This window comes from Globicephala melas, chromosome 3, assembly GCF_963455315.2.
Source record: "Globicephala melas chromosome 3, mGloMel1.2, whole genome shotgun sequence".
Taxonomy (NCBI): domain Eukaryota; kingdom Metazoa; phylum Chordata; class Mammalia; order Artiodactyla; family Delphinidae; genus Globicephala; species Globicephala melas.
Window position 1 is genome coordinate 124809065 of NC_083316.1, and position 13490 is coordinate 124822554.

The 13490-nt window shown below is 41.8% G+C and overlaps 1 protein-coding gene across 11 annotated transcripts in view; it reads right to left on the reverse strand.

Moving 5' to 3' along the window:
• Window positions 1-13490, reverse strand: part of SH3TC2 (SH3 domain and tetratricopeptide repeats 2) — a 182296-nt gene that overhangs the window by 129715 nt on the left and 39091 nt on the right. For all 11 annotated transcript variants that reach the window (XR_009563483.1, XR_009563485.2, XR_009563481.2 and 8 more), the window contains 2 exons: window positions 11770-13467; window positions 11481-11661 (listed from right to left, as the gene is read on the reverse strand). Coding sequence is in view for 5 of the 11 variants with exons in the window: in XM_060296419.1 (XP_060152402.1) it covers window positions 11481-11661; window positions 11770-13467 (1879 nt within the window). In the remaining 6 variants the exon portion in view is untranslated. The remainder of the gene's footprint in view (window positions 1-11480; window positions 11662-11769; window positions 13468-13490) is intronic.

A 13490-nucleotide genomic window follows, 5' to 3' on the forward strand; every position in this document is an offset into this window, starting at 1 on the left:
CTGTGGCTGAGTCCTTGTTTCTTCCTTCCTGTGTGGACATCAGCCATGAGCCTGTGGTGAGGTGACCTCAATACACCTGCATTCCCAGACTTCCTCTTACCAACCCCTGCTGCGGTTTTCCAGATCCCTGCCCTGCCTGGATGAATGTTTGACCTCTGGCCAGAGCCCAGCCTCCACTAACTGGTCTTATCCTGTTTCCATAATGAGAATTGCCACTCACAAGGGGCTGACCCTGGGCCAGGTGCTGCGATACAAACTTTCAGTACACATTCTCTCATTTACTCCTCACAGAAACCCCAAGCCATGAGAGTTCTTAGCCCATTTCGTACATAAAGAAATCCAGTGCGTTTTTAAAAACGTGTCCATGTTTGCACTGCTCATTTCTAAAGTTTTATGTTGAGCTCTCTGCTGTTTTGTCTTGTAATAACAGCAATGACAGCAAATATTACTTAACATTTATTGAGCACTTAGCATGTGCTAGGGGCTTTACATGCCTAATTTCATTTAATCATCACAACACCACTAAGAGAGCAGTAGTATTATCATATCTATTTACAAATGGGAAAAATAAGGCTTTGAAGGGTAAGTAACACAGACCAGGTAATAAACCCTGAGATCTAAATCCCAGGATCTAACCCTGAGAATGGACTCCAGAGCCCCCTACAAACCCTCAAGCAGTGCTCAATTTCTGGCTCAGAAATCAGCTTGTGGGAAGGTTTTGCTTATTTTACCACTTTAACAACTTCAAAATTCTGAAGGACATAGGCTCCCTCACACCCTGAACAAAGCGCCCCCATTGGCAAAAATTGGGTGGTGCGGTACATCCTAGCCTTGTGATCAAATGAGAACGTGTCAGCAAAAGCAATTCTTTCCTTGTTTATGATTCTAAAAATGTTAGGGATTAGTCATATTAACTATACTGAAAACCAAACACTGAAGCATTTTTTTTTCAGTTCCACAGAAGTAAGATGCACAGGATAAGAATAAGAGCCAGGAATAAGGACTTATAGGCTACTATTGTATTCACATGCAAAGAATCATTATTTTGCAAAGACTTGTTGCATGCAAGGCATTTCTTTCTAAAAAATAATATGCACACCCTTTGTGGCACTTAGCACCATTTATGTGATACCTCTGGCGATTATATATATAATATCTACTTCCTGAACTAGATGATAAGCATTGTGAGCTCAGGGACTATATCTCATTTGTCCAGTTTTTAGCACAGTGCCTGGGCCATAGTAGATGCTCAGCAAGTATCTGTTGAATCTATCCAATAGAGCCACAAAGTTCTCATGGACCCCACCTGGTTCAGCTCTAGAACTGAGTCTATAGACATTCTAGAGTACAGTCTGTATTGTGTCACCTGGGGACAGAAGACAAGACCCCCTAAAGACCTTTCTCATTCAGAGATTGAAAAACTTCATCAAACTAAATTCTGTAGTCATCACCCTGAAGGCAGAGAAAGCAAGACTCAGAAGGTACTGAACAAAGGGACAGCAAAGTGTCCCAAGACAAAATCCTGAAGGCTGAGCCAAAGTTTTCACCATCTACTTGCCCTCCCTTACTATCCACCATCACTAAACCCTAGAGAAAACCTTTCAAATAGGAGGAATATAAATAAATAAAAAAGCAGTAATGGGTGGTGAAAACCACCTTAAATTAAGGATTCAGGGATCTGCGCTAATACCGGTGAGGCAGGTAGTATAAGCAGTCTGGACTCTCCATAGCAGGCGGAGGTCAGAGCAGAAGACAAATGAGGCCATTCTCATCCATACAATTCTGAGAGGTTTCACCATACCGTCACCTACACCTACTGCTTATTGAGGGTGAAAATGATTGGCTGAGCAGGCAGAATACATACAGAGTAGTTAAGGACAAGCACTCTAGGCCAAGGGTTGGCAAACTATGGCCCATGAGCCAAATCCAGCCTTCTACCTGCTTTTGTAAACAAAGTCTTATGGGAACACAGCCACATTCATTTATATATTATCTATGGCTGTTTTCACACTACAACTGCAGAACAGAGTAGTTGTGAGAGAGACCACATGGACAGACAGCCTAAAACATTTACTATCTGAGTTTTTATTAGTGTGCTGACTCTTGTTCTAGACACAGATTGGGTATCAAGCTCTGCTGTGTGGCTTCATGCAAGTTACTTGACCTCTTTTTTCTTTTTTTTTTACATCTTTATTGGAGTATAATTGCTTTACAATGGTGTGTTAGTTTCTGCTTTATAACAAAGTGAATCAGTATACATATACATATGTTCCCATATCTCTTCCCTCTTGCGTCTCCCTCCCTCCCACCCTCCCTATCCCACCCCTCTAGGTGGTCACAAACCACCGAGCTGATCTCCCTGTGCTATGCGGCTGCTTCCCACTAGCTATCTATTTTACGTTTGGTAGTGTACATATGTCCATGCCTCTCTCTCACTTTGTCACAGCTTACCCTTCCCCCTCCCCATATCCTCAAGTCCATTCTCTAGTAGGTCTGTGTCTTTATTCCTGCCTTACCCCTAGGTTCTTCATGACATTTTTTTTCTTAAATTCCATATATATGTGTTAGCATATGGTATTTGTCTTTCTCTTTCTGACTTACTTCACTCTGTATGACAGACTCTAGGTCCATCCACCTCATTACAAATAGCTCAGTTTCGTTTCTTTTTATGGCTGTGTAATATTCCATTGTGTATATGTGTCACATCTTCTTTATCCATTCATCCGATGATGGACACTTAGGTTGCTTCCATGTCCTGGCTATTGTAAATAGAGCTGCAATGAACATTGTGGTACATGACTCTTTTTGAATTAAGGTTTTCTCAGGGTATATGCCCAGTAGTGGGATTCCTGGGTCGTATGGTAGTTCTATTTGTGGTTTTTTAAGGAACCTCCATACTGTTCTCCATAGTGGCTGTACCAATTCACATTCCCACCAGCAGTGCAGGAGTGTTCCCTTTTCTCCACACCCTCTCCAGCATTTATTGTTTCTAGATTTTTTGATGATGGCCATTCTGACTGGTGTGAGATGATATCTCATTGTAGTTTTGATTTGCATTTCTCTAATGATTAATGATATTGAGCATTCTTTCATGTGTTTGTTGGCAGTCTGTATATCTTCTTTGGAGATATGTCTAGTTCTCAATTTCTACGACTCTTTCTCCCTCATATGGTCATCCTGAGATTGCACACTGCTTGGTAATCAGTACATGCTCACTGAATGCCTTCTGTTACTATTATGACCATCATTTTCAATAGGGATGTTGACTGTACCAGTCCAGAGGCCCACTGCAACCCCCTGCCCCCATCCAACCTCCACATCCCCTCCTGGGGGATAGGCTGTAGTCCTCTCTCTCCTTTAGTACCTATACCCAGAGAAACATCAAACTCAGTCTGTGAAACCTACGGAATATCTTTCAAATGTATCCTCACCTTTCCATTGCTATGGCTATTCCCTTGGCCCAAAATGGTATTCTCTTACCCTTCCCCACTTTTCAAAATCTTTCCTATCCCTCCAGGGCATCTTTAAATGCTATCACCTTTATGAAGTTTTCCCTGACAGATGTGCCAACCAGCAGCTGAAAGTGTTCTTTCCTCTCCCTCCAAACCTGCCCCTGCAGATGCCTGTCATCTCGCCCATGAACGCTTCCTGCCTTTGCCTGCTATGGCTTTGAGCTTTGTGAGAATGGAAATCCCATGGGGGTAGTTTAGTTGAAAAAATGTGTCCATTACATCAAAACCCACTTAATAAATTTCTCCTAGAAATCAGTGCCAGGAACAAATCTGCTCCAACAGATACATTTGTTTATATTCTTTTATCAGACAGTGGGAGCCTCCTATGGTTTTTCCCCCTTTTACCTCAGCTACCAGGAAGCTTAGAGCAAAATTACAGTAACCACCTCCAGGTGCCTGGAAACACCTGTTAATCTACATCTGTTAGCTGGTCTTTGTTCTTTTCTTTTTTTTCACTAAGGCTTTGCAGGAGTAGGTGATTTATACATGCTAAATAAATATAGCATTAATAGCAGTTCTCCTTGATGAACTGAGCATCCTGAAAATGGATAACCACCTTATGTTTGCAGAGGCTTCCTCTGACACCTAAGGTACTTCCCATCTTCCTCTTAGTATTGCTCATATTAGTGGGAAAGGAGGAAAAGTGGATGTTTATTTCCTCCCAATTATACAAATACGAATCTCAGATATTAGAATTATAGAATACTAGGATTAAGAAATCCTAATCTGGATCAACTTCCAGAATGATGAACTAAGGATCTCCGAAAATCAGTCCCCCACAAGAGCAATGAGAACCTGGGCAAAAATTGTCACAACCAACTTTTCAGAACTCTGGAAATTAACAAAAGGCTTGCAACTATTCAAGAAGTGTACTCAAGAACAACAGCTGAATCTCCTTAAGAATAGTGTCTTTTGTTGCTTTTTAAGTTGCTCTAGAGACATCTTCTCTCCCCAGCTCTGTGACAGCCTTAAAAACTAAAAGCCTCTCAACCATGGTAGCTGGGAAAACAAGCAGCCTATCGCCACTGAAAAGAGCACAATGAGTGTGGAATTCCCCAGCATTCTATCCCCAGGGAATTGTCACGATTTTACCTGCTTGGAAGTTCATTGAAAGCCTCCACTCACAGGGCTTGTTTTACATAAACTAACTCAGAGATGGCTCAGTATAAAACAATCTTTTCCCTGAGGTGTTTGTCCAAAAAGATCAGCAGCAATTGTTTAACATTGCTGCTGTCTGAGGTGGTGAAAACATTTGGAGCAAACAATACACTGACAAAAAATAAAAAACAAAAGGAAAAGCTGGGAAATGAAATGTCCATTGGAGGCTTTGAAAAGCTCCAAGGTAATCCCAGGAATCTAAAAGACCACACAAGTATAAAACTGTGTGCATGCCAAGGAAACCCCTGAGGTTGTTATTAATTAAGATGTTAATTATAATCCCCAGGGTAACCACTAAGAAAAGAGCTGAAAGAAACATAGTAAAAGAAGTGACACATTTAAAATGGAACAACAGAAAATATCTATTTAACACAAAAGAAAGAAGAAAAGGAAGAATTTTCAAAAGATATAAGAAACACAGAAAACAAATAGCAAAACAGGCAGACATGAATCCCACCTTACCAGTAATCACATCAAGTGTAAATGGATTGACCACTCCACTCAAAAGACAGAGATTGGCAGAATGGATTTTTAAAAACAAACAACAAAACAACAATAACAAAAAATATGACTCAACAGTATGCTGTCTACAAGAGATACACTTTAGTTTGAAAGACACAAATAGATTAAAAGTAAAAGTATGGAAAACTTTTGGATACACCATCCAACAAGACCTTGAATGGCTATACTAATATCAGATAAAAATAACAAAATTGCCACGAAAGACAATCAAGAAAAGTTTATAATGATAAAAGAGTCATTCCATTCAGAAGACATAACAATTAGAAAAATAATGCATCTAAAAATAGAGCCTCAAAGTACATGAAGAAAAAGCTGACACACTTGAAGGGAGAAATAGACAATTCAACCACAATAATTGGAGATTTAAATACCCCACTTTCAATAATGGATAGAACAACTAGACATGAGAACAAAAGGAAATAGAAGACTTTAGCTATAAATCAATTAGACCTAACAGACATCTCTAAAAACAATGAAAATAATGGCAGATACACATTCCTCTTAAGTGCACATGGAACATCCTCCAGAATAGACCATATGGTAGGCCTTTCTCAATAAATTTAAAAGGAAATCATACAAAGTATGTTCTCCCACCACAACTGAATGATATCAGAAATTGATAACAAAAGGAAATTTGGGAAATTCACAAATATGTGAAATTTAAACAACACACTCCTAAATAACCAAGGGGTCAAAGAAGAAATCACAAGGGCTATTAGAAAATACTTTGAGATGAATGAAAACAAAAATACAACACACCAAAACTGGAGTAAATGGAGTGAAAGCAGTGATCAGAGAGAAACTTGTAGCTGTAAATATTTATATTAAAGAAGAACGATCTCAAATCAATAACCTAACATTCTACCTTGAGACACTTGAAAAAAAAAAGAGCGAGGTAAAACCAAAACAAGCACAATTAAGAAAAATAATAAATATTAAATCAGAAAAAAAGATGTAGAGAATAGAAAAACAATGGAGAAAATCAATAAAATCAAAGGTTGGTTCCTTTAAAAGCTTTTGTTAGTCTGGTCAAGAAAAATAAGATAAAAGACTATGAACTAAAGTGGTGACATTACTACTAACAGAAATAATTACAGAAATAAAAAGAATACATACAAAAATCAGCTGTATTTCTATACACTGTCAATGAACAGTCTGAAAGTGAAATTCAGAAGACAATTCCATTTACAATAGCATCAAAAACTACTTCAGAATATTTAACAAAAGGAGTGCAAAAATAATATTCTAAAACTACAACACACTGTTGAAAGTGGTTAAAGCATGCCTAAATAAATGAAAAGACATTCCAGGTTCATGAATTGGAAGGCATGATGCTGTTAAGATGGCAATATTACCCAAATTGATCTACAGATTCAACATTATCCCTATCAAAATCCCAGCTGGCTTCTTTGCAGAAATTGAAAGCTGACGCTAAATTTCATATGGAAAGGCAAGGGACCCAAAATAGCCAAAACAACCTTGAAAAAGAATAAAAAGTTTGGGAGACTCACACTTCCCAATTTAAAACTTACCATGAAGCAATAATAAACACAATAGTGTAGTCTGGCATAGGTCAGACATATAGATATATGGAATAGAATTTAGCACCCAGAAATAAACCCTTACATTTATGGTCGACTGATTTTAAACAAGGGTGCTGAAAACATTCAATGGGGAAAAATAATTTTTTCAAAACGTGGTACTTGGGCAACTGGATATTCACACAAAAGAATCAAACTGGACCCCTATCTCACACCATAAGCAAAAATTAACTCAAAACAGCTGATTGACCCAAATGTAAGGGCTAAAATGACAAAACGCTTAGAGGGAAACAAAGAGGTAAATTTTTGTGACCTTAGATTAGGCAACGATTAAAAAAATAGATAAACTGAACTTCATCAAAATTAAAAACACTTGTACTTCAAAAGATGCCATCTAGGAAGTGAAAAGAAAACATATGGATTGGGAGAAAATATTTGGAAATCATATATCTGATAAGAGATTTTTACCAGAATACATAAAGAACTCTTACGGCTCAAAAATTAAACGACAAACAACACAAAAATGGGGCAAAGAATTTAAAGAGACATTTCTCCAAAGATATACAAATGACCAGTAAGCACATGAAACGAAGGTCAACATCTTAGTCATTAGGGAAAGTAAATCAAACCCACAATGAGATATAACAGGATGGCTAAAATAAAAAAGACACACAATAACAAGTATTAGCAAGAATGTGGAGACATTGGAGCTCTCATACTTTGCTCAAAGGAATGCAAAATGGTGCAGCTACTTTGGCAGTTCTCCAGAAGTTTAACTATAGAGTTACCATATGACGTTAAATTCCGCTCCTAGGTACATACACAAGAGAATTGGAAAAATATATTCACCCAAAAACTTGTTCAGGAATGTACACAGCAGCATTAATCATAATAGCCACAAAGTTGCAACAACTCAAATGTCTTTCAACTTATGACTAGATAAGTAAACGTGATATATCCACACAACAGACTAATACTCAGCAATAAAAAGGAATGAAGTACTGATACATGTGACAACATGGATAAACCTTGAAAACATTACCCAAAGTGAAAGAAGCCAGTCACAAAAGGCCATATCTTGTATGATTCCATTCATATGAAATGTTCAGAATTGGCACATCCATAGAGACAGAAAGTAGATTAGTGGTTGCCAGGCTAGGTAGGGGTGGGTTAATGAGAAGTGACTACTAATGGGTATAGGGTTTCTTTTGGGAGCCATGAAAATGTTCTGAAATTAGATAGCGGTAATGGTTACAAAACTCTGTGAATATGCTGAAGATCACTGAACTGTATATTTAAAAGACAATTTTATGCTATATGATTACATCTCAATAAAGCTATTATAAAAAGCTCAATTCGGGGCATTCTTCTATAAGAGTCCTGAGTAACCAGCCTCTACTTGAATACGTGTAATGATAACACTCTCTCATCTACATAGGGTAGACTGCTCCATTTTTGGACAGTTCTTTTGAAAATTGTTTTCCTAACCATTAAATTCCCCACCATCTACCACAGTACCCAGTACATCAGAAGGGCTCCTATAGTAGAATAAAATGCTGGATCAACATTTCATAGTGATATTTTTAAATGAAAAAAGTAACATGAGAGTATATTATGTAACAGAGTTTCTATCATAATCCCATTTAAGTAACTAAAAATGTGCAAATTATATATACCTAACATATATTTAATATAGAGGACATGTATCATATATAATCTTTCATATGTATAGAATATTTCTTGATGGATATTTAAAAATCTTTAAGTAGTTACTTCTGAAGAGTCTTAGGAAAAGGGAGGTTGCAATAAGACCTTTATTTTTCAACTATAACCTTCAGTACTGGTTTAATTTTTTTTTACCATAAGCAAATATTATAATAGAATTTTAAACAACTTAAATTTTAGGAAAAAAAATTATTTTTGATTTGGGTGGTAATCCCTGATATTCCAGTTCACTATCTGTTATTTGGGTCCTTATCAACGCAAACTCCCTGAGAAAAGACCCACTCTGTTCTGTAGCTAATGCTCTGTAGGCCAGGCTCTAAACAGGCGGTTGGAAAGGGCATCTGAGGTTCCACTGACAGCCGTCTGCCGACTGTAATTGTCACTGAAGACCAGAAAGTCTGCCTCCAAGTTGCAAGCACCATTTTTCCCTTACCTGAATCCTGTGCAAAGAAACCAAGGGCTCCCTCGGGCAAACTCCCTCATTCTCCATCTGAATCTCCTCTCTGGCAGCCAAGTCAGCCAAGTCAGTGTGCAGCCTGCAGCTCAGGGCTGTAAGCTAGTGGACTAAATAAATAATTTACTAACTACTTGGCTGCGCACACAAACATGTATGTCTCCCTGTTCTATGCCAGACACGAGGTCTGCCCAGATGGAGTTTATAGTTACTACATCAAGACCTTCTGAAGCTACTGCAGAGTCTTTCAAAACCCCAAAAAGTTTAGGTCTTTGATCTTGAAGCCCCACATCTTTAAGAATCTGCCTCCAAACTTCAAGACTCTCTGAAGGAATTCTTATACTAATAGGGCTATTGCCGGTGTCAGCATAGCATAGCTGGCTGGTCCTAGGCCTAACATTTTAGAACTAGAAGGCACCTCATTCAATTTAACCTTATTAATGGGGCAACCAAGAGACTTCTTTAAGGACATGTTATTAGCTCATGGCAGGCTCAGGTTTCCTGACTCCTAATCCAGTTTTGGTCACTCCTCTCCCTCTCTGTGGCCTGTGACTTCCTCCAGACACTTCTTGGAGCAAGCGCAGCCCCACTCCTTCTCTCCCATCACTCCCATCACCTAAGAAGTCCAGTGGTCCTTCACACTGCCTTAAGAAAGGCCTCTGCACTCTGTGTTGAGAGCATCCAGGGCTTACTCTTTGGTTTTCCCCTTAGGATTTCAGTGGGTTTTGACAACTGGAGGTGGGAGGAAGGCTGTGAACAAAGGATGGCAGTTGGGTAGGTGGACTGGACAGTGATTAATCAGAGACTGAACTTGTACACAGGGAGGGGTGGCAATAAACCTGACACATGTTTGCCCCCCATACTCCAGTTCCTTAAAAGTCAGCTTTCCCAAAGCCCATTCTCACTATGCCTCACCATGAATATGACTATTTCATCTCTAAGGTTAATTCAAGCATACCTTCTGGATCTGCTCCAAAACCATACAAACTCCTAGGGTGTTCTGAATAGAAGCATGGTACGGCTGGGGCCCAACTTCCTGTCCCCTCACAGGCTGCAAGGATCCAAAACTCCCTTCCTGAGACTAAAGCAATGGGATATTTGGAGGATACCTGATTCTTAGAGGGATGAGATGAGGGAGAGGGAGACAGAATGGGAGAGAGAAAGAGAAAGAGAGAATTCGTTATCTGATTATTAGTGATCTGACGGACCAGGTGCCCAAGTTACCACGTTGCCTAGAAAAGCAAAAATTGTCATTTAAATAGCTTCTCCTCAATCACCTCTCTCTGCTCAACACTAGCAATTATCCCTGCTCTACATTAGAAGTCAGTCATAATTTTATGAATACAATGTTACAATGCTAATCTGTCACAAAGTGAAATTAAATATCTTGCAAACCATGTAGAATTTAATGGAATCAATTAAAGGCTTGTTAGAAAGCAGAACTGCAGGCCGTGTCACTGGCAAATGAGGATCAGGTAGATTTGACCAGTAAAAGATAGAAAAGGGAAAATCAGCAAAAAATGGAAGGATAATCCACTTGAGAATAATTTAAATATCAAAGTGTGAAAAAAAAAAAGGCTTGGATAAAAAGTTAAGTTTTGGGATATTTTTGCAAAAATGAGTCTTTCTAAGAGAGTGCTAAAAGTCAATCACAAAACAAAGGAGGTTTAATTGTGCTATTATACAGTTCTGTCAACACAATTAAGCTGAAAAGTTAACAGTTCTTTTGTTGTGTATTTATTCTACAGCTTAGTGCATAGTTGCGATGACAACCTAAGCTTCTTAACTAAAAAGTGAAAATAAACTTAGTTTCACCCTTTCCAGTTTCATTTTATTTATTTATTTATTTTTGCGATACGCGGGCCTCTCACTGTTGTGGCCTCTCCCGCTGCAGAGCACAGGCTCTGGACACGCAGGCCCAGTGGCCACGGCTCACGGGCCCAGCCACTCCGCGGCATGTGGGATCCTCCCGGACCGGGGCACAAACCCGCGTCCCCCTGCATCGGCAGGCGGACTGTCAACCACTGCACCACCAGGGAAGCCCTCCAGTTTCATTTTAAAGGTAAGTTTCCAATCAAAAATTTTTACTGTGAAATTTTACACCCCTGTTTTCTGTGCATTTATTTACATCGGTCCTTTCTCTAATACCAACTTCCTCAGGTAACGAAGACCTCCTGAGGGTTCCACAGTCCTCAGTGTAACTGCCACCGCTCTGAATTATGCACCCTCAGCCACATTCACTTGATAGGTTGTTATAGAAACACACAGGTAATTGTAACATAACCAACATGACTGAGCCCTGTTTACCAGGCACTGTTCCAAGTACCCCATGTGCATTAACTGGTGAGGAAGCGGAGGCACAGAGAAGTGTAAAAACTTGCCCCAAGTCACACAGCTAGTAAGTGATGGATGGCACTGAGTTTGCCATGTGGCTGCAGAGACCACGTTCTTTTCCACGATGCCATAAACATATCACGTGCATTTGGACTTGACTTCGTGAGGGAAAGAATACTGATTCTCCTTAAGGAAGAAAAGATGTTCTAGAATTATCCCTGAGCTTGGACTCACCTGGCCGTATTTAGGTTCCGATAGAGCTGCCCAAGGGACTCCAGCAGCCTCCCCTCCATCTCCCGGTCCCTGAGTTGCTGAGCCAGGGCCAGCCAGTGCTCGTGGTAGGTGATACATGCCTCGGGGCTTGGGGACACAGAGCTGTAGAAATGGCAGAGGGATTTGGTGACCTGAAGCTGACCTGAACATAAAGCAGGAACACGGATGAGATGACTGGAGATAGGACAAAGGAAAAAATGTCTTCTAACACTTATTTCTAAAGCATCCCAGCAGCACGGGATATACTCACTCTTCAGGTGTTGATGCCTTAATCCAAACAGCAATGCCATTTCGTAACAAAAGCGGCCACTGGCCAGCTGGTGTCGATACACCTCAACTTGGGCCAACCAGAGAAGCACCTGTACTAATTCCATGTCTGTCTCCATGCTGGCCTGGAGTTTAGAATAGAGTTGCACAGCCTGCAGAAGATAGTCCCTGGCTGGCTGCTGAGTCCAGGATTTAAGGGTCAGATGGCCAAGATTGGCCAAAGCCACCGCCTGGTTGCGCACATCCCTTGCCTCCTGAGCTCTGTTCAAGGCCCAAAGATAGCTGTTGGCTGCCCTGTTCACCCGGCCTTCACCTTGAAGTGCGAGTCCCAGGAGGTTCTGGACCACTCCCTTTTGGGTAACACTCTCTGTCTCCTTCAGGGAGTGTAAGAGTGGCTCAAGGATGTCCAAAGCCTTCTTTGCCTGGCTGGCTAAGAGATAGGCCCACGCCAAGCAGAGGGAAGACTCAAAAGCTTCCCGCTCACTCAGCAGCTGGCCTAGCATCAAGGCTTGGCTCAGGTAGTGGATGGCACCATCAGGAGACCTATGCTGGAGGTACACTTTGGACAGGATGAGACACAGGGTCCTCTGGGTGCTCTGATCCACCTGCTCCTCACAGGCAGCCAGTGCCTGCCTGAGTGCTGGGCACGCCAGGGCAGAAACTTCACCCCAGCTTGGGGAGGGGATGCCAAGGAGCTTGGTGGTGTTCTGGAGGACCAGGTGGACCTGCCAAATTGGAAGGGCCATCCCTTGGGTGCTCTGAGTACCACGTTGCCGGACAGAAGCCACCGCAAGGTGTGGCAGGTATTTCTTGTCATAGAGAAAACTCAAGATAGTGGCTGCAGCATCCAAGGTGGGAGGGTGTCCAGAGAGGAGCTGCAGGCGCTCAGCGAAGGGCAGGACCTCATCGTGCCGGCCGAGGATTAGGAGCAATCGGACGGCCAGGAAGCAGGCTCTGGCCTCCAGGGGGCAGCTGCCCGACACGATGCCCTGTCTCAGCACATAGGCCACCACATCCAGCTCACTCTTGGCACTATACTCCCGGTCAGGCAGGCAGACCAACATGGCACCTGCCTTTTCCAACAGGCCTGAGCCTTTATGCCTCAGCCTCTGCCTCAGGTAGATGGCCGCCAAATTGATGTACAGGGCAGCCGCCAAGGACAAGTCCTTAAATGCCCCGTTGAGAATGTGGATGGCCTCCTCAAAGTACACCCTGGCCTGAGAGAGTTTGACCTTCCTAACGCTTAGCCGGCCCAGGAGGAAGCAGAGCCGGGCATGGGCCCAGGTCATGTGGCTGCGCTTGGCCCACTTCCTCGAGGCCTCCAGGTAGGCCACGAGCTCATCCTCCTCAGAGTAGCTGTAGAAGGAAGTCGTGAGGAAAGAGAAGGAAAAATCATAGAGGCTCTTAAAGTGGTCAGCATAACCCTCGTGATCCAGAAAAGCCAATATGGGGGTGAAGTTCTCAGCCTCCTCCTCCTCCTGACCGGTGTTCAGGTCCATGAGCAGCTCCGGGTCATCGAGGTCATCAGGCTCTGGCAGGTGATAGGTGTCTGAGGAGGCTGAAAGGAGCTCCTCCTCCAGGCTGGAGTCCTCGGAGCTGCTGGACTGTCTGGAGCCCACGGCCTGATGCTCCTCCGAGGCTCCACCAGGCCGGGTCTCCTTGAAGCCTTCGGGCTGGGACGCTGTAAGGGACAGGCAGAATTGA